This window comes from Acomys russatus, chromosome 15, assembly GCF_903995435.1.
Source record: "Acomys russatus chromosome 15, mAcoRus1.1, whole genome shotgun sequence".
NCBI classification, from domain to species: Eukaryota; Metazoa; Chordata; class Mammalia; order Rodentia; family Muridae; genus Acomys; species Acomys russatus.
In genome coordinates this window covers 61,620,511-61,641,410 of record NC_067151.1, presented here as the reverse complement: position 1 = coordinate 61,641,410, position 20,900 = coordinate 61,620,511, and the positions used below count along the sequence as shown (strand labels likewise).

At 48.5% G+C, this 20,900-nt stretch overlaps 1 protein-coding gene across 2 annotated transcripts in view; it reads left to right on the top strand.

The window, feature by feature from the left end:
* The window catches only part of Syt11 (synaptotagmin 11), a 28,107-nt gene extending 7,711 nt beyond the window's left edge, over nucleotides 1–20,396 (top strand). Inside the window, exons 2-4 of one of the 2 annotated variants that reach the window (XM_051157491.1) lie at nucleotides 1,655–2,481; nucleotides 16,478–16,598; nucleotides 17,333–20,396. In XM_051157491.1, coding sequence (XP_051013448.1) covers nucleotides 1,655–2,481; nucleotides 16,478–16,598; nucleotides 17,333–17,643 — 1,259 coding nt within the window. In that variant the 3' untranslated portion in view covers nucleotides 17,644–20,396. Of the gene's footprint in view, nucleotides 1–1,654; nucleotides 2,482–16,477; nucleotides 16,602–17,332 lie in introns of both variants that reach the window. The other variant, XM_051157490.1, reaches the window with a different exon arrangement.
* Nucleotides 20,397–20,900: the final 504 nt, after the last annotated feature.

The following is a 20,900-nucleotide window of genomic DNA, read 5'->3' as shown; positions in this document are numbered from 1 at the left end:
GAAAACTCTAGGCCTTAGGCACTAAACCAATTGGGCTCCGATGAGCTTGAGTAAGGCAGGTCCAACTTTTAGGGGAAGACAAGACTAATGGACAGGAAGAATGAAGCAAGGGGAGACGGATCGTCGCTCTGTCTCTTTGGCTGTTTGCCCCTCTAGCAGACAGGACTCCTAGATACCCACTATGTGCCTTAAACATTGCCTAACACCAGCAAACAAGATGGCCTGCCCTTACAAGGGCTACATTCGAGGGAAGATAATAAACAGTGAGATTATTAAACTAGGCACCATGCTTAAATCCACACAGAGAAAGCTAGGGCCACGGATACAGCTTGGGCTATAATGTAATTACTTACTTAGAGACAGGATCTCAGCTAGCCCAGGTTGGCCTTGAACTTTTCATCCTCCTGCCACCGCGTCCCTAGTGTTGTGACTGCATAGACCACTGTGTCTGGTTTTATGTGGTGCTAAACACAAGTCCAGGGCTTCTTTGTGCATGCTGTAGAAGCACTGTGTCGATTACATACTGCCGCCTCTTTTTCATATTTTTTTCTGAGACACAGTTTCACTGTGTAGCCCTGGCTGTCCTTGAACCCACTCTATAGACTAGGCTAGCCTCGAACTCACAAAGCTCCATCTGCCTCTGCTTCTGAGTGCTGAGAATAAAGGGGGTGCACCACCACCGTGTGCTGGTGGTGCTTTAAAAATAGCAGTGAGAAAAAGCCAGGCATGATGGCGCATGCCTTTAATCCCAGCACTTGGGAGGCAGAGGCAGGCAGATCGCTGTGAGTTCAAGGCCAGCCTGGTCTACAAAGCGAGTCCAGTACAGCCAAGGCTACACAGAGAAACCCTGTCTCGAAAAACCAGAAAAATAGCAGTGAGTGCTAGGAATACAGCCCAGCAGTAGACTGCCCAGCCTTCTCGCTGCTCTGAGTTGATTACATAACACTGAAATCAACCAATCAGTCAATAAGGTTCTCAAAGAAAGTTTTAGAAGAAAATTATATTTGAGCTGGGCATGTGTCAAATTCTTTTAGTCTCAGCACTCAGAAGTCAGGGGCGGCCAGATTTCTGTGAGTTTAAGAGCAGCCTGATTTACAAAAGGAGTTCAAGGACAGTCAGGGCTACACAGTGAGACCCTATCTCAAAAAAAAAAAAAAAAAAAAAAAAGGGAAAGAAGGGAAAAAAAGAAAAGAAGCCAGTTGCACGGGCAGGTGATCTCTATGAGATTGAGGCCAGCCTGGTCTACAAAGCAAGTCCAGGACAGCCAGGGCTACACCCAAAAACTCTGTCTTGAAAAAAAAAATCAGATGAGCCACTACATAGGTATGTAAAGTGAGCCAGGCCTTTAATACTAGCACTTAGAAGGCTGAAACTGGCCGACCTCTATAAGATCAAGGCCTGCCTGGTCTATATGACAATTTGCAAGACAGCCAGGGTTACATAGTGAAACCCTGTTTCAAACAACAGCTGCTATGCCAATGTGCTGTGGTGGTATGGTTCACCGCCTGGGCCCTGAGGAGAGAAAGCTCCAAATCCCAGTTGGGCTCCCACTGTGGAGGCTGGACTGAAGACTAACTAGTTCAGCCCCAGGAGAGGCACTCTCTTGACAGGACCAGAAGTCCTGTTTTGACATAACTCTGGTCTCTGCCTTCAGATGTGTCACCAGTGGCAGCTGGCCTCATCGGGGCCTCTGTGCTGGTGGTGTGTGTTTCCGTGACTGTGTTTGTGTGGACATGCTGCCACCAGCAGGCAGAGAAGAAGCACAAGACCCCGCCATACAAGTTCATCCACATGCTGAAAGGCATCAGCATCTACCCAGAGGCCCTCAGCAACAAGAAGAAAATCATCAAAGTTCGGAGAGACAAAGACAGTTCTCGGAGGGAGAGTGGCCGAGGGAACCTGTTAGTAAACGCAGCAGAGTCAGGCCTGCTGAGCCATGACAAGGATCCCAGAGGGCCTAGCCCTGCGTCTTGTATAGACCAGTTACCCATCAAAAGAGACTATGGGGAAGAACTGAGGAGCCCCATGACAAGCCTGACCCCTGGTGAAAGCAAAGCCACCTCCCCCTCATCACCAGAGGAAGACGTGATGCTAGGATCCCTTACCTTCTCAGTGGACTACAACTTCCCCAAAAAAGCTCTGGTGGTGACAATCCAAGAGGCCCATGGGCTGCCAGTGATGGATGACCAGACCCAAGGCTCTGACCCCTACATCAAAATGACGATCCTTCCTGACAAGCGGCATCGAGTGAAGACCCGTGTGCTTCGCAAGACCCTGGACCCTGTGTTTGATGAGACCTTCACCTTCTACGGCATCCCCTACAGCCAGCTGCAGGACCTGGTGCTACATTTCCTCGTGCTCAGTTTTGATCGCTTCTCTCGGGATGATGTCATCGGGGAGGTCATGGTGCCGTTGGCTGGAGTGGACCCCAGCACAGGCAAGGTTCAGCTGACCAGGGACATCATCAAGAGGAACATCCAGGTGAGGAGGAAGAGTGTGCTGGGGGTGTCAGGAGGGGGATGGTAGGATGGGGGCACACCAGGGTCTCAGGGGAGAGATCTATATATAGCAAAGACGGGTGACAGAGAAGTGACTGAGCTCTGAGCTATCAAAGACAAGCTGTGGTCAAAGTAAAACAGAAGGCGGGTGTGTTCCTCTAAGAAGCAAATTTTTGAAGACAAAAGGGCAAAGTTGCTTCTAAAATTTTGCGTAGTGGCTGGTGTCCTGGTGCTGCATCCAGCTTGCTCGGAGAGGTTGGTCCACCAGCCCTGGTTGTTGCAAATATTATTATGAATGGTTTTTTTTTTTTTCTGGTTTTTTTTTTTTTTTTTTCTCATAAATAGCCCAGGCTGTCCTAGAACTCATTAACAGGCTGGCCTCAACCTCACAGAGATCTTACTGCCTCTGCCTCCCCTGTGCTAAGATTAAAGGCGTGAGCCACCATGTCCAAATTTTTTGTTTGTTTGGTTTTGGTTTGTTTTTGTTTTTCGAGACAGGGTTGCACTGTGTAGCCTTGGCTGTCCTGAACTCGCTTTGTAGACCAGGCTGGCCTTGAACTCACAGCGATCTGCCTGCCTCTGTGTACAGGGAGCGGGGTGGGGGGCACATGGGTGTCACAGCAAGCACGTGGAGATCAGAGAACAGCTTGCAGGAGCTGATTCTCTTCTTCCACTCAAATCAGACTTAGTGGCAAGCGCACTTACCCACTTAGCCATCCCAATGGTCCCTGAGCATTTCTTTAAAAAATATTTGTGTGTGTGTGTGTGTGTGTGTGTGTGTGTGTGTGTGTGTGTGTGTGTACATGCTTGCGTGTCTGTGTGCCTGAGAAGGCCAGAAGACGTTGGATTCCTTGGAGCAAAGCTGCCTAATGTGCGTGCTTGGAACTGAACTCAGCTCTTAACCCCCGACCCCTCTCCTCAGCCTTTGTATATGTCTTTTTAGAAGGGCGTTAAGCATGAAGTTTACTGAAGTGCTTCACTTTCCAGGCCCTAACCTTTACCACAGAGACCTCCCTTGTTTGCCCTTCCTCCCTCTTTCCCCACTCAGGAACATTGCTTTGCAATTAACTTCGGAAGTACAGACTGGTACTACCACCCCTCCGCGGGCCTCACTCCTGTCTTCCACAACTAGGGAGCAGAGCAGCACTGCTGGCGCTCTGGAATTGACACCTCAGCTCCTGCTTTCCAGCCTCTGACACCTGTCACCTGACTCCTCTCAGTCCCTTTCCCTCAGCTGACACCGCTGCCTTCCTAAGAGGTTGTGATGATGACAAACCAGGCATTATCACCGCTAAGGTGTTTTCACCTTATTGGAAGAAAAGGCATCTTTGGCCCTGTTCATTTGCATCCTCCGGGGCTGGATGGATTTGAGAGACAGACTTAAACCCAGGGGCATGTTACTAAGCGAGAGAGGGCTTGTCTAGCACATAAGAGGCCCTCAATTCACCTCCGCGCCCCAGTTCGTAGGAGAAAAAAAAAACAGAAGGGGGGGACACTTGTTTTTTGTTTTTGTTTTTGTTTTGGGGGTTGTTGTTTTTTTTTGTTTTGTTTTTTTTTTTTGGTTTTTCGAGACAGGGTTTCTCTGTGTAGCTTTGGCTGTCCTGGACTCACTTTGTAGACCAGACTGGCCTCGAACTCACAGCGATCCGCCTGCCTCTGCCTCCCGAGTGCTGGGATTAAAGGCGTGCGCCACCACGCACAAAGAATCTGATGAAACTAAAGGTGACCTTGAACTCCTTGTTGTCCTCCCTGAATCAAACCCCCCAAGTGCTGGGAGTCAGGTGTGCACCACCACACTCAGTTTCTGCAGTTTTGGAATTCGAACCCGGGGCTCCGTGCAGGTGTGTGCTAGGCAAGCCGTCTACCAAACCGAGCTACATCTCTAGCACTTGTTTCTATCGTTTTGTTTCATGACACAGGGCCTTACTATGTAGCCCTCCGTGGCCTGGAGCTTACTATATAGACTGGGGGGCTGGCCTAGAACTTAGTATGTAGCCCAGGCTGCCTTTGAATTTACAATTATCCTCCTGTCTTTGCTGACTAAGTGCTGGGACCCTATACCAATATAAGTATTGGCCATACACCTATATTGGTATATACCTATAGCCAATCTTGGCTTTTAGAACTAGGCATCGTAGCCTCTATAATCCCAGGTCTTGGTTGGTGAGATCAGGTGGACTGGGAGTTCAAGGTCATCCTGAGCTACAGAAAGCTGATTGTCAACATAGGTTACAGGAAACTGTTTCAGAAACACAGACACACAGACACACAGACACACACACACACACACACACACACACACACACACACACACACACACACGGCTATGGATGTGGCTGAGTTGATAGAGGGCTTGCCTATCAGGCACAAAACCTTAGGTTGGATTCCTGGCACTATATAAAATGAATCATGGAGGTAGATACGTATAATCCTAGCACTTAGGAGGTAGAAGCAGGAGGAGCAGGGGTTCAAAGTCAGCCTTCCCTACAGGTTCAAGTACAGCCTAAAATACATGACATCCTGGCTCTAAAAGGAAATTAAAAAAAAAAAAAAAGAGTACCGGGCGTTAGTGGCACACACCTTTAATCCCAGCACTTGGGAGGCAGAGGCAGGTGGATCACTGAGTTTGAGGCCAGCCTGGTCTACAAAGCAGAGTCCAGGACAGCCAAGGCTACACAGAGAAACCTTGTCTCAAAACAAACAAACAAACAAACAAAAAACCAAAACAACAACAACAACAACAAAAAGGAAGTAAAAAGGAGGGACAGTGAAGAAGACGGGAGGGAAATGGCTTGTCCTCTTCTCTGTCTCCTCACCGCCTGCTTCTGCTTAGCGCTCTGCCCCCAGCTTTCTGGTTTCCTGACTCCCATTTACAGGGCTCCTGTGTGCCCATCTCCACTTTGGTCTTGTTTGTCCTGCAAGGAGGATCTTCTCCACCACCACCCACCACTCTTCCAGTGCACTCCTGTGCTCACAGCCCAATCCTGTGAGGCGGGCATGGCTCTGCGCCGAGCTGCAGCTGGGGAGAGACTGGCAAAAAAAAGGAACTGATTCAGGCCTGAGACAAAACAGCCTCAATCCAGGGCACTGGGAGAGAGCAGAGACAATGGCCTTTGCTAAACTGCCAGGAGTTCTTGGGAGAGCCAAGTTTCTGCCCAGTTTATTAACTCCTTTCCAGAGGAGGGAGCCAGGATTAGGACCCTGAGCATACATCGCAGTAGGAGAGGCCCAGACAGGACAGCAGAGCTTGCCAGACTCCCACACTCTTCCCTGAGATCAGAACAGCCCCCAAATGCCTCTTTCAAGTCCTCCTGCAACAAACATGTGTGTCCCTCGTGGGCTCCAGCCAGCACTGCTCTGGACATTTCATTGGCCAGTTCATCTTGAAAAGATATCTTTTTTCTGAGGGGCCTAGGGAGATGTGCTGGGATCTATCTCAGGGTCTGGCACACACTGAGCTACATCCCCAGCCCAGAACATCCTCTTACGGCTCACAACCAAATTGTCCTTCAGAGGCTCCTGGAAAGCCAGGCGTGGTGGCACACACCTATAATCCCAGCACTTGAGAGGCAGAGGCAGGTAGATCGCTGTGAGTTCGAGGCCAGCCTGGTCTACAAAGTGAGTCCAGGACAGCCAAGGCGACACAGAGAATCCTTGTCTCTGAAAAAAAAAAAAAAAAAAAAAGAAAGAAAGAAAGAAAGAAAGAAAGAAAGAAAGAAAGAAAAGAAAGGCTCCTGGATGGGAGGGCGGTGACTACAGCTCAGCTGGTAGAGGGTTTGCTCAGCATCACAAAGCCACACGAAGTGTTCACTTAGTTCTGGGGTGGATCCTAACACCCTTCAAACTGAGCTACACACCTAGGGGGGAAAAATATTTTTTGAGACAGGCTCTCACTGTGTAGCTCTAGCTGGCCTAAGCTATGTAGACCGGGCTAGCTTTGAACTCATAGAGATCCATCTGCCTATGTCTTGCAAGTTCTAGGATTAAAGGTATGTGCCACAATGCCTGGACTGTGGATTTTGGTTTTTGTTTTGTTTTGTTTTTGTGTGTGTGTTGTTTGTTTGTTTTGGGGGTTTTTTGTTGTGTTTTGTTTTGTTTTGTTTTGTTTTTGACATGGTTTCTCTGGGTAGCCATGGCTATCCTAGATTCACTTCGTAGACCAGGCTGGCCTTGAACTCACAGAGATCCGCCTGCCTCTCTGAGTGCTGGTATTAAAGGCATATACCATTGCTCCTGGCCCCCAAAATAAACTTAAATGAAAAAAGCCAGGTTTGGGGCTGGAGATTAAAGGTGTGCGCCACCACTCCCAGCTATTTGATTCCCTCCTCCCCCAAACATGGTTTCTCTGTGTAACTTTGGCTGTCCTGGACTCGATTTGTAGACCAGGCTGGCCTCAAACTCACAGAGGTCCACATAGCTCTTATGTGTATGGATGTCCTGCCTGCACATATGTTTGTGCACTACTTGTGTGCCTGACACCCACAGAGACCAGAAAAGGGCATTGGATCCCCTAGAACTGAAGTTACAGATAGTCCTAGCTGTGCAGGCGCCAGGAATCCAGCCCAGTTTGTCCAAAAGAGCAGCCAGGTGCTTCTAAACGCTGAGCTCTCTCAGAAGTGACATTCTCATAGTAAGCCCGGAGGAGCAGGAGCGAAAAGAGAAAGTAGTGCAGAGAAGCTGAGGGAAGTGACCCACAGCGTGGATAGGGGAGTCACAAGGTGGCCTCTAATGTTCCTCGTTGTTTGCCTGGGGCAGTCATGGGAATGAGCGAATTCCTAAAACCCCAGATCTACACAGTCCAGCTACAGGGACTGAAAGGAAAAGCATGTCAGTATTCCAGGAGCATGAAGAAAGCCAAGGCGGGGAAGTGGCAGGTTGAGGTTTTGTTGCTTGCGTTTTCTCGTGGCTGTGGTTTAGAGTATTAGTGGCTGGAAAGTCACTCTAAAGGAGGTGCTGAGCTAGTTACAAGGAACTGGACCTGTCCTCACCAGGTCCTCTTTCATCTGAATGTGTCCTTTAGGATCTGGGTCCTAGCCACAGCAGAGGCTCTGTCTGTCCATCATGGCTAAAACCTCTTCTCCATGGCGTTCTGCTTGCCTGCTCCACAACAGGGTCTTTTTCCCAGCTCCCAGCCCTCAGTGGCTCAAAGGAGCCATTGTCAGGCCTGCTTGAATTGAGAATTGCATAGAAAGAAAAGCGCAGGCGGCCCAAGGGAGCATCTCGAATCTGGCCATCCTTGCAGAATGGAATGGCAGTCAGGTAGTGTTTTGGCTGCAGGCTGGAGTAGCACAGAGGCAGCTGAGTGGGGTGGGCATGCTGACCAAGGAAAAGAGCCCGAGGTGAAGGAGGCCAGGAGAAGGGTCGTTGTCTGAGGAATGACTTAGGGGAGGAAGCTAGGAGTTGAGTATTTTCCCAAAGAACTGGCGACAGGGCACAGAGACTTTGATCTTGGGTAACTCTGCAAGAACAGATGATCTGGGGAAAAGTCTTAAATAAGTAACGAGGAAACTTAGGCCATAGCTTTCAGGGCTTTGGCTTGGTTTAGTTTTGGTTTGAGAGTAGGTTTGAACCTACTGGATCTAGGACCTACTGCCATTCCTCTTTGGAGTAGCTGGGTTTACAGGCACTTACATCTGTGCACAGCTCAAAGCCTTAATCTTATTTATTTGTTTGATTTTGGGTGGTTTTTGTTTTTAATGAGGATGGATCCTTTTTAGATTTTTTGAAAAAGTTTTTCTCTCTTTTTTGGTTTTTTTTTTGGTTTTGTTTTGTTTTGTTTTGTTTTGTTTTTTTTGGCTTTTCTAGACAGGGTTTCTCTGTGCAGTCGTGGCTGTCTTGGACTCCCTCTGTAGATCAGGTTGGTCTCGAACTCTCAGCAATCTGCGTGCCTCTGCCTCCCGAGTGCTAGGATTAAAGGCGTGTGCCACCACACCTGGCCATATTTTTTTAATGTATATAAGTGTTTTGTTTGATTGGTTGTTTTTTGTTTGTTTGTTTTTTAATATATGTGTGTGTGTGTGTGTATCAATGTTCTATCTGCATGTACACCTGCAGGCCACCATGTGGTTGCTGAGAATTGAACTCAGGACCTCTGGAAGAGCAGAGGCCATCTCTCCAGCCCCCCTTTTGGTTTTTTGATACAAGATATCTCTGTGTGTAGCCCTCGCTGTCCTAGACTCCATTTGTAGACCAGGCTGGCCTTGAACTCACAGATATCCTCCTGCCTCTGCTTTCCTAATGCTGGCATTAAATGTGTTCACCACCACACCCAGTTGTATATGAGGGTTTTGCCTGCATGTGTTTATGTGAACCACATGTATGACTGAGCCAGAGAGAGCATCGGATTCCCTGCAAATATAGAGGTTGGGGGCTAACCCAACCCTGTGGCCTGCTAAGCAGTGGGATTACAGGCGTGCAGCCTTATTCAGCTCCTGTTCAGGTAGTTATGTTGGTGAGACTTTATGCCTGTAGTAGCTTCTCTGACATTTCTAGGAGACAGAATCTCACAGGTGACTTCCTGCTCCTCTGGTTCTTAAGATCTTTTCTGCCCCTTCTTCCACACTGACCCCGAGCCTTAGGCACAGGCCATGTGTTGTAGATTTATCACTTGGGACTGGCCTCCACACCTCTGCATCTTGCTCAGTTATAATTGGTTGGTGGTGCTCTCTGTCTGTGACAAAGAGAAGTTTCCTTGATCTGGCGTGAGAACTCCACTTCCCGCTGGGCCTCGGCGACGGAGAGCCTTTGAGCTTGCATCTTGTGTCCTCCCGCCTCTTCCTCCTCTCAAGTGCTGGGGTTGCAGGTGTGCTTTACCGTGTTCAGCTTTGCATAGTGCCAGGATCAAACACAGGGCTTCATGAGTGCTAGGCCTGCACTCTGCCAAGTGAACCACCTGCTCAGCCTTGGTATGTGGCTGTTAAATCCCACTGTTGTGCTTTCTTCCCCTAAAAGTCCTTCAGTTCCATTATAAGGCAAGGACACTTACGCAAGATGAAACAGCCATTCCTTAACCAAGTTGATTGCCATTAGTCCACCAAGGACAAGATTAAAAGGCTTGCACATGAGAAGAAAAAAAAAACATTTTTGATCACCTGTAATGTGTGCGTGTCTGTGTGTGGGTATGTGAGGATATGCGGTTGTGAACCACCTGGTATGGCTGTAGTAAGTCAAACTTTTTTTTTTTTTAAGCATTTATTCTATGTGTATGAGTGTGCATGCTTAGATGGATGGATGTGAACTGTGTGCCTGCAGGAGCACTTGGGGCCCAGGATCCTCCGGAACTCTGCTTTCATTTAAGAGTTATTTATTTTTACTTTACCTGTGTGAACGTTTGCCTGCATTTGTGCATCACATCCTGCAGGGGCGTCAGCCTCCTCAGAAGCCCTAGAAATGGAGCTACAGATATTTGTGAGCCACCACGTGGGGACTGAGAATGGAACCTAGGTCCAGTGCCCTCAACCTCCCAGCCAACACTCTATCTAGTTTCTTGTGTATTGTGTTTTAGTTCAAATGTGTGTGTGTTATAGTGTGGTGCTTGTGTGTGCACCATGCGTGTGTACCATGTGTGTGACTGGCGCCTGCAGAAGGCAGATGTGGAAGATGAATCAGATACCCTGGGTTTGGTACTGCGATGGCTGTAAGCCACAGCTGGGTACCGGGATCCGAACTCTGTCCTCTGCAAGAGCAACGAGTGCTCTCAGCCACTGAGCTGTCTCTCCAACCCTTCCTCATTTAATTTCTAATGGGTTTAGCCAGGCAGCATTGGCACACGCCTTTAATTCCAGCACTTGGGAGGCAGAGGCAGGTGGGTCTTTGTGAGTTCGAGGCCAGCCTGATCTACAAAGCGAGTCCAGGACAGCCAAGGCTACACAGAGAAACCCTGTCTCGAAAACAACAACAACAACAACAACAACAATAACAACAACAACAACAACAACAAAAACGTTTTTTTAATGGGTTGAAGCTAAGGAAGTCACATGTGGCTGGTGACTGCTCTATTGAACAGCTCATTTTGGGTGTTCTATAAAGTGTTCCCCAGACGGCTTACTTGCCGTGTGGTTACAGCTAACAGTGAAAGTGAAATTATGTTCTCAAACCAAACTGAATGCTGACGAAAAGAAATATCCCAGAAGCACATTGGTGGTCAAGGGAAACAGCTGGTTCTTATTGGGCATGGCTATTTATAAATAGAGTCAGGAGACGAACAAAATAAGGAGCTTCCGTCAAGGGGAGAAATACCATAAAAAACTCTGAGTCTACTTCCTCCTGCACGTTTGATTCCAAAAGCTAAACGCTGTGGTTGGGGTGGGGGCCATCACTTCCCAAGAATGGATAAAGCCTTGCCTTGGCTCTCTCTTTTCTTTCTCTGTATCTCTCCTCTTCTCCCTCCCTTCTCTCTTTCTCTCGCTCCTTCCCCCTCCCCGCTGTTCCCAATAAACCTTTGTATGTATATATGTATGAATGCATGCCTGGAATTTGATACCCAGAACTCCCTTCCATTTAGAAAGAGCCAGCATGCCGGGCATGGTGGCACACGCCTTTAATCCTAGCACTTGGGAGGCAGAGGCAGGCAGATCACTGTGAGTTTGAGGCCAGCCTGGTCTACAGAGTGAGTCCAGAACAGCCAGGGATACACACAAAGAAACCCTGTCTTGAAAAACAAAAAATAATAATAATAAAATAAAATAAAAAATTTAAGGGCAGGGGCGCCTGAAGAGATGGCTCAATGGTTAAGAGCACTGTCTGCTCTTCCAGAGGTCCTGAGTTCAATTCCCAGCAACCACACGGTGGCTCACAACCATCTATGATGAGATCTGACTGCCTCTTCTGGCCTGCAGGTGTACATTCAAGCAGAGCATTGTATACATAATAAATAAATAAATAAATAAATAAATAAATAAATAGAATGTAGAGAGACCCAGCATGAGGTTTCAGTGAGTGAGAAGCTTGTTTTGAAGCCAGATGCCCTGAGTTAAAGACCATTAGGTCACCAGATAAATATATACTAAAGCAAGCTTTGGCCAGGTATGGGAGAGCACGCCTTTAATCCCAGCACAAGAGGGGAGAGTTGGGAGGGTCTCAGAGAGTTTGACACCAGCCTGCTGTGCATGAGTCCTAGGACAGCCATAATAGTGAGACCCTGCCTCAAACAACAACAAGTTCTCAAGGCCACCTGATGGTCTCTACATAGCAGTACCTTTTAACCTGCTATGTAGACTAGGCTGGCCTGGAACTCACAAAGGTCAGCCTGCCTTTGCTGTGATTAAAGTGTACCACAGCCAGAAATAAAAAAATATTTTTAAAAAGGGGAAGGTGGGGCTGGAGTGGGGCTCAATGGTTAAAGGAACTGACTACTCTTCCAGATGACCCAGGTTCAAATCCCAGCACCCACACGGCAGCTCCCAACTGTCTGTAACTCCAAGATCTAACACTCTCACATGCAGACATACATGCAGGCAAAACAACAACGCATGTAAAACAAAAGTAAATAAAAATTTTTAAAGATTTTCAAGAAAATAGCCAGGCGTGGTGGCGTACACCTTTAATCCCAGCACTCGGGAGGCAGAGGCAGGCAGATCTCCGTGAGTTCGAGGCCAGCCTGGTCTACAAAGCGAGTCCAGGACAGCCAAGGCTACACAGAGGAACCCTGTCTCGAAAAACCAAAAAAAAAAAAAATTTTTTTTCAAAAATTACAATTAATAAATAAATAAAGGGAATGTTTTCAGGGCTGGAGACATGGATAGTGGTTCAAAGCTCTTGCAGAGGGCCCAGGTTCAATTCTCAGAACCCCCATAGTAGCTCAGCACTGCCTGTAATGCCAATTCAAGGGGGATCCAATGCCCTCTTCTTGTCTGGCCTCTGCAAACATTATATGTATGTGGTGCACAAACATACATATAGGCAAAGCACCCATACACATAAAATAATAATAATGAAATAATTTAAAAAAATAAGACAGGCCCATGCTGGTGCCTCACCTGTGAGTGCTGGGCTGCTTCTTCTGCCTGATGAGCACCTGGCCTTGAAAGCAAACCATTAGGTCCTGGTCTGGTGCTTTGTATTTGTTAATTGCTGCTCCTCCCCCCCCCCCTCATTTTCACTCCAGACTGTCATGTACCCCAAGTATTGCCATTTAACCTTGCCTCCCTATTTGACTAATAAAGGAAGGCAGTAACTGGGTAGGGCTGGAGGAAGGTAGGTGTGGTGAAGGTTCTTAGGCTTTTGAAGACAGAGAGGATCTTGGGAAAGAGAAGCAGACAGATACTGGAAAGGGGAGGAGGAGGAGAATCACCACGTGGGCCCAGAGGAGGAGCTCCGATGGTCCACATGGAAAGAGATGGCCCAGATGAGCAGGGATCATGGACAGGAGGTAGCCAGATAGAAATGATTAGAAAAAGGCAGGCCTGGGATGGCAGCTGGGAGACAATGGGAGGTAGCTTAGGAGATAACATCTGCCATGCCCGAGGGAATTAAGGCTATTCTAAAATATATCGGGTGTTTGTATCTTTATGGATTGTGAAAGCCGGTAAATAATACCGCAGTAATAACTGTAAGCCAATAATAAGCATTTATTAGGCCATACCACTAAACAAAAGCAACAGCAGACGTGCAGCTCTCTGACCCCTGGACCCCCAGTGCTGTAGCATGGACCTAGCTCTTCAGGGGTCAGTGTGTTCTCACCAGCTTTTGGGAAACCAGAGAGTCCCAGGCCAGCTCTGTCTACATGTCGCCATGTCTCTAGGCCAGTCAGCACTACAGAGTCTGGAAACAAGCCATGTTTTTCAGCCAGAGTGAGGTGGGGCATTTCTGTGATGGCAGGATGGCAGGAGGCCAGCCAGGCCTACCCACCAAGACTTGTGCTATTCAAATGCAAAGTAGAGTGTCTCAGACACAAAGCTGAGGCCAGCTTCGAAGGACTCTACTGAGAAGAGGGAGGCACGGAGCACACACACCGGAGGGAAGAACTGCTAAGCAGCAGGCCGCCTTGTGAAACTGGCAGCGGGACGTGCCCAAGGTCACGTAATGAAGTAGAGTGAAGATTCACAGGCATCTCCTGTTTCCTGCCATACAGCTTCCAAAACATTGTGGGGTGTGTGCGTGCGTGCGTGTGTGTGTGTGTGTGTATGTGTGTGTGTGTGTGTATGTATGTGTGTATGTGTCTGTGTGTGAGTGCGTGTATATCTGTGTCTATGTGTGTGAGTGCATGTATGTGTGGGTGTGTATGTGTGGGGGGGTGAGTGTGTGTATATGTATGTGTGTGTGTGTGAATGCGTGTATATATGTATGTGTCTGTGTGTGAGTGCATGTATGTATGTGTGGGTGTGCGTGCATGTGTGTGTGTGAGTGTGTGTGTGTGTTCATACATATGAGGCTTGCACACGCATGTGGAAGCCCAGGGTTGAGGTCTGGTGACTTCTTCTGTTGGTCTCCACCTATTTTATTCTACCAAGGCTGGGGCTTTCACTGAGCCTGCAACTCACCACCCAGACTTTGTCAGACTCTGGTTAGCCAGCTTGCTCCGGGTCTCCCTGGCTCCGTATCCCCTGAGCTGGGGGGCACAAACTCTAGTCCTCATGCCCGAGGCATCGCCGCAGTCATCTCAGGATGACTTGAAACGTATTATGGAGCCGGGCATGGTGGCGCACGCCTTTAATCCCAGCACTCGGGAGGCAGAGGCAAGCAGATCGCTGTGAGTTCGAGGCCAGCCTGGTCTACAAACTGGGTCCAGGACAGCCAAGGCTACACAGAGACACCCTGTCTCAGAAAAAAAAAAAAGAAAAGAAAAGAAAAGAAAGTTATTATGCAGCTTAGACTGGCGCACAGGTCAAAAGCCTCCACCTTCCAAGTGCTGAAAATTAAGTGTGCGTTGTGCCCTACGTCACTTTGCTCTGTGTTTCTCCGAGGATTGAATCTAGGGTCCCCCATATGCTAAGCACAAGCACTACTGTACTACAATCCCAGCCCAGATTTTCAAAGAAAAAGAGACAGGGTTTCTCTGTGTAGCCCTGGCTGTCCTGGACTCACTTTGTAGACCAGGCTGCCCTCGAACTCACAGAGATCCACCTGCCTCTGCCTCCCTGAGTGTTGGGATTACAGGCGTGGGCCACTGTGCCCAGCTTGTTTGTTTTTTGAGACAGGGTCTCTCTACATAGCCCTGGCTGTCCTGGAACTCATTGTGTAGCCCAGGCTGGCCACCGAAATCCCCTTGCCCTTCTTGATAGGATCTCTTGGGCTGGAGAGATGGTTCAGTGGTTAAGAGCACCACCTGCTCTTCCAAAGGTCCTGAGTTCAGTTCCCAGCAACCATATGGTGGTTCACAACCATCTATAATGTGACGTGGTACCCTCTTCTGGCCTTTGGGTGTACATGCAGGCAGAGCATTGTATACATAATAATAAATAAATCTTTTGAAACAACAGGCGTATGATCTATTTAAAAAGAAAAAGAAAAAGAAATAGGTTCTCTCACTGTGCCTGGAACTGGGGCTTGGGAGTTCAGCTAGGCAGGTGGACCAGCGAGCTCTAGAGAGTTGCAGTCTCTGGTGCCCAGCATGGGGTCACGTATGGCACGTGCTGCTGGGATGCTCTTTTGGATTCCCCTCTTACTTCTCACAAAGGTGCTGAGGAATCTGAACTCACGTCTTCATGCTTTCAAAGCAAACCCTGAGTGGGCATCTGCCTGATCCCCCATTTGTTTTTAATTTGTGTCTGGGGTGTGTCTCTGGGAGTGTATACTGTGTCAGTGCTGGATGCTGGAGCCCTTGGAGCTGAACTTGTAGATGGTAGTGAGCTTCTTTGGAAGAACAAGACTGAGTCACCTCTCCAGATCCAGCCCTCTTTAGTCAGAAGAACCAAATGAGAGATTGCGCCGGGTGGTGGTGGCGCACGCCTTTAATTCCTGCACTCGGGAGGCAGAGGCAGGCGGATCGCTGTGAGTTCGAGGCCAGCCTGGTCTACAGAGTGAGTCCAGGACAGCCAAGGTTTTGAAAAAACAAAAACAAAAAACAAAGAGAGAGAGAGAATGAGAGATTTCTGCATGCTGGGCACAGCTGCCACTTACAAATTTTGGTTTAGTCAGTCTTCCTAGCAATCCTGTGAATTGGATTATTGATACGATATGATCATTATTGATGAAATATCCGTAGATATAAGAGATAGACTCTAAGACTCAGGGTTCCATATTACGGATGAAGGAGCAGACGTACAGGAGGGTTTAGTAACTTGTGACAGAACATTGAAAAGAAATAGCCTGAGCCAAGTGTGGCTGTGCGTACTGGTCAACAAAGGGCTACGGAGCTGGAGACGGGAGGATCAGTAGCCCAGCCCACCCTATATATACTGAGTTTGAGGCAGCCTGGGTATAAGAGACCCTTGTGAGCCGGGCGCCTTTAATCCCAGCACTCGGGAGGCAGAGGCAGGCGAATCGCTGTGAGTTCGAGGCCAGCCTGGTCTACAAAGTGAGTCCAGGATGGCCAAGGCTACACAGAGAAACCCTGTCTCGAAAAACCAAAAAAAAAAAAAGAGACCCTTGTGGCAGGCAGAGAGAAGGAGTGTGTGTGTGTGTGTGTGTGTGTGTGTGTGTGTGTGTGTGTGTGTGTGTGTGTGTCCGTCCTAGGGTAGCTCAGTAGTTTTTGGTTTTGTTTTTGATACAGGATCTCATTATGCAGCCCTGGCTGACCAGGCTGGCCTCAAACCCACATGTCTGCCTCTGGAGTCCTGACACTGACTGCTCAGCTAGTGGTAGAGTACTAGCCTAGCATGGGGGTGGGGGTGGGGTGCTAAATTCAATTCCCAAAAGAAAGGAAGTGTAGCTTTCAGAGCTCAGGCTGTCTTTCACTGTGCTCCTGCACCTGGGCTGAGCACACGCCCTTTCCTTGTCCCGGAGCACACCCACCTGCAGGCTCTCTTCTCTCTCTGCGCATGTCTGTGTGCTCCTCTGCTCCCCTGCCAGGATTCTCACCTGTGGTCTCTCCCTTACAGAAGTGCATTAGCAGAGGGGAGCTCCAGGTGTCTCTGTCATACCAGCCTGTGGCACAGAGGATGACAGTGGTGGTCCTCAAAGCCAGACACTTGCCGAAGATGGATATCACCGGTCTCTCAGGTAGCAGCTATTTACTTCAACCCATCTCTGTCTGCATCAACCCCTCCCCCACCCCAGCCTGTGGCCCTGAAGTACTCAGAATATCTAGACCCCTGCCGTCTTTCACCTGCTTTTTTGTTTGTTTGTTTTTGTTTTTTTTTCGAGACAGGGTTTCTCTGTGTAGCCTTGCCTGTCCTGGACTCTCTTTGTAGACCAGGCTGGCCTCGAACTCATAGCGATCTGCCTGCCTCTGCTTCCCCGGTGCTGGGATTAAGGGCCACCACACCCGGCTCTTTCACCTACTCTTCTGTTTACTTTTGCTCCCCACAACTAGACCAGTAGATTTCCCCAGCCACAGTGGTATTTGGGGTGAGCCAACAAGGGTAGTCTAAATTCCATGCCTACCAGAGCTGATCCCTTTTGTAAGACTTGTTTAAAAAAAGAAAAAAGATTGCAGGTATGGTTGCCAAGCCCTTGGCAAAGCTTCTAGATTTCTTTAGACCTGCGCCTTGCTCTACTCCTTACCTGCTTGGTCTCCCCCTTGGCCCCGATCACCCCCTAGTCTAGGCAGCAAGACTCACGTGAGGTCTGTGTGCAGGAGATCCGATATGTGACCCCCCCCCTCACACACACAAAGGGGTCATGACCCTCAAGTTGAGAACCACTGTTCAGATTCTAAACACAGAACCACCACACACAGCAGAGGACTGTGTCATAGGCCTGTCTCTCTTCTTCTTCTCCTTGGGGGGCCCCAGATCCTTATGTCAAGGTGAACGTCTACTACGGCAGAAAACGCATCGCCAAGAAGAAAACCCACGTAAAGAAGTGCACTTTGAACCCCGTCTTCAATGAGTCCTTCATCTATGACATCCCCACTGACCTCCTGCCTGATATCAGCATCGAGTTCCTGGTCATTGACTTCGACCGCACTACTAAGAATGAGGTGGTGGGGAGGCTGATCCTGGGGGCACATAGTGTCACAGCCAGTGGCGCAGAACACTGGAGAGAGGTCTGCGAGAGTCCCCGCAAGCCTATAGCCAAGTGGCACAGTCTGAGCGAGTACTAACCCTGGGGCCAGGCGGGGAGGCGCACGACTGGGAGAGGTGACAGAGAAGCTGACTCAAAACCTCATTTTAGTCATAGAAGAAAATTTCTTACAGAACAAACCACATGAAGAACATCACACTCCACACAGCTGCAGATTGGTTCTTAGCGTGAGGATTGCTTTCTTCTTTACAAGGCTCTAGACGATCTTTTGTTTTTTAAAATGAGGGGGGAGAGAAGGAAAGACCCCAAGTCTATATATAACAATGTAACCTTATACTTGCATGTCTAATACAAACAAGAAATTAGCCTAACCAATATCAGATTTTAATCCATGAAAATTGTGTTTTGTGCCGAATTGTATTTGCTGATCCCTTGAAATTGGTCTCTTTTTATTGGGCTTCTCTCAGTTACTCCAGCTCCCCATCGCTGCAGGAGAAAAGTCTGCTCTTGTAAAGCCCCGCGTTCCCATCCTCTCACCATTTTTTCTGTCACCTCTCACATCGCTGGTCTTTAGCTGAGTTCCAAATCCAGAGGTCTGTAGTAGGCAAAGAAACAAGTGGGGTTTCCAGGAGAAAGAGTACTTGAATGTGGGGTGTGTGCTGTTAACTGCCTGTTATGAAGAGGTAACAGGCAGCCAGTGGCTAGCGGGAGCCCTGGTGAGCATGTGAGAGGTGGAGTTGGATTTCGAAGGAACCATGGGCACCTCAGTGAGAGGGAAGTACCGGCCGGCGAACTCCAGTGCATCCTCGATACTATTTACAGGTCAGGGGACAAGGGGAGGAAATAAGATGTCTACGTGGCCCTCTGTGGCAGTTTCTTCATCAGTGGTCAGCCATCCTAGGAGGTTTGTAAGGTTACACTGCCTTTTGCTTTTCCAGAAATGCTGCCTCAGGAGCTCTGGCATCTCCTCGTTGCTGACAGAAGTTGCTTTCTGTTTCATAAGGAAATAGGCCTCAGAAATGACCTCTTTCTCCCTGAGGCTTACAGTCATGGCTCTTCAGAAAGCTGAGTAGGGCTGGGTAGTAAGACAATACGAATGCCTTCAGAGCCCCGCTCTTCTCTTCCCAGCGGGAGCGCATGGCTGGAGACCCGAGAGTCTCAGTACATGCTGAAGGGTGGGAAACCAAAGTTCCATTGTCTTTCTGCCACTGGGCAGGACAGTGCAGCGCTTGAGCCCTGTACTGGAGTTCAGATCCAGGTCTCCAAGTGGAGACTTCCAGAGAAACATGAGACTTCAGGAAGGAGAGGTGAGTTTGGGTGGGCAGTGCCTAGTTTTGACATCCTGAAGAGGACCTCAGTCAAATAAGCTTGATCCAGGGCCTGAAAGACTAGCCGTAACAGAAGTGCTCGCTTCCCTACAAGGTCATCCCGGGCTTGCTTCTGAGAAGGGTGGACAAGCAGAATTTCCATGGAGAGGGTGGTGACGCTGCCTTTGGTGTTCCCCTAGTTCTTGTAGATCTGAATCCACTATGCCCCACAACCTTTTTTTTTTCTTTTGTTCGTTTCTTTGTTTTGTTCTTCTTGGCAATTCGGAGCAGTCCTGTATAGGCAGGAAACCCCACTCTGCTCTTGCTGTTGTCAGCCTTTCTATCCCATAATCCGACTCAGTGTCTCGCCATCAGCTGGGATCCCACCACTAGTCTCCGACCTTTAACCCATGGAATGTAAATATTGTATCATACGTAGAAGAAAATACTTTTTGTTTTCTAAAAAGGCATTTTGACATAGTCTAATGAAAACCTGGCAGGAGCATTCTAAGCCCCATTAGGGGAAAAAAAATCGAAATGGTTCCTCTCCGTCGCCTTAATGTGTAAGGGTCAGAGGTCACCAAGCAGCTTCGTTTCCTTGGCAGAAACGATGCGAAGTGACAGGTGGAGTCTGGTCTCTGTCCCACGGTGTGTGCCTCTGCCGCTCCCCCTGAGAAGTCTGGGAAACAGCCCTACCACGCTCCTCCCTTCCCCATCTCCCTGCAGCTCAATCCTTGGCATCCCCTGGGTCTGCGGAGCAGTGGGTGGTGGTGGTGGGGAGCAGGTACTTCCACAGGCTCGGGGTCGCCTCCGTGTCTCTCCTCCCTCCTACCTCAGGCCTGCTCCATCATGCCCTGGACTTTGGTATCCTAAAGCTTCTTAGCTGACTTCGGCTTTCACACCTGATCGTCACAGAGCTCACTGGTGTGGGTGGAGGCAGAGTGCCTCTTCCTGTCCGTTGAAAGACAAGAGAGTCACATCCTAGCTTTTGCACAAGGCTCTTGTGGTTAGGAATACGTTAGGGAAAGGTCACTTTTGATTTCCCAACAGCCAGTCTGTCTATGTACATTTCTTGACTCCTTTGGGACTATGAGAGCTATTCACAATATCAGAAGTTCCCTTGTGAGTCCTTCCTTCTTCTGGTTTGCAGCACAGCCACCGTGCGTGGTTATGGACAATGCTGTGCTGGAGGGGGCAGACAGAACTGCTGTGTGGGACCAGGGTTACCTACTTAGGAGAGGGATATGGAAGACTTCTAATATTGGCCATGACAGCAACGTTGCCCTTTCCACAGTCCCTCTCTGAAGTGGTCGTCTTTCTTTACCTTGTGTCTTCTCTTGTAAAAATAAAACTCAAAAATAAAAGTGTCAAATTAAAAAGAAAACGAAACAACGGAAAAAGCTAACGTGAACTGTGTGAAATTGCATAATGCTGTGACGCTAACCTTGGATATGTAATGCTATCTTGTATGTTGAACTTGTTAATGCGCCACACACATGCAGAATAAAGACTGATTCACATTAAATAGGCGCAGTGGTGCTAGCCTCGTTTACTTGAAGCTGGGGGACTGTGACTGTTGATAGCGCTTAGATGGACACACAAAGAAAGTTCTAGGCCAGCACTTTGTCAATTTCTCTCTCACGAGTCCTTTTGTCTGGGAAACTGTTATACAACTCTGGGTTACAGGCCTGTGAAATCCGTGTGCTCTGTAAGCTGCGACCACCAGGAGAGACGGTGGTATTCCTTTGGTTTTAGATTTGTATGTAAGTGTGTTTGCCACCTTGTGTGTATGTGTGCCATGTGTGTGCAGTACCCACAGAGGTCAGAAGAGGGAGTGTGTCAGTTCTCTCTAGAACTGCAGTTACAAATGGTTGTAAACTACCATGTGGGTTCTGGGAACCAAACGTAGGTCCTCTGCAAAGCAACAGAAGCGCCATTAAATCCTGGGCCATCTCTCCAGCCCCTGAGATGACAGGTGCCTGTACTGATAATTAGGCTGCTCCTTTAATTGAAGCTATTTATTCCAAAT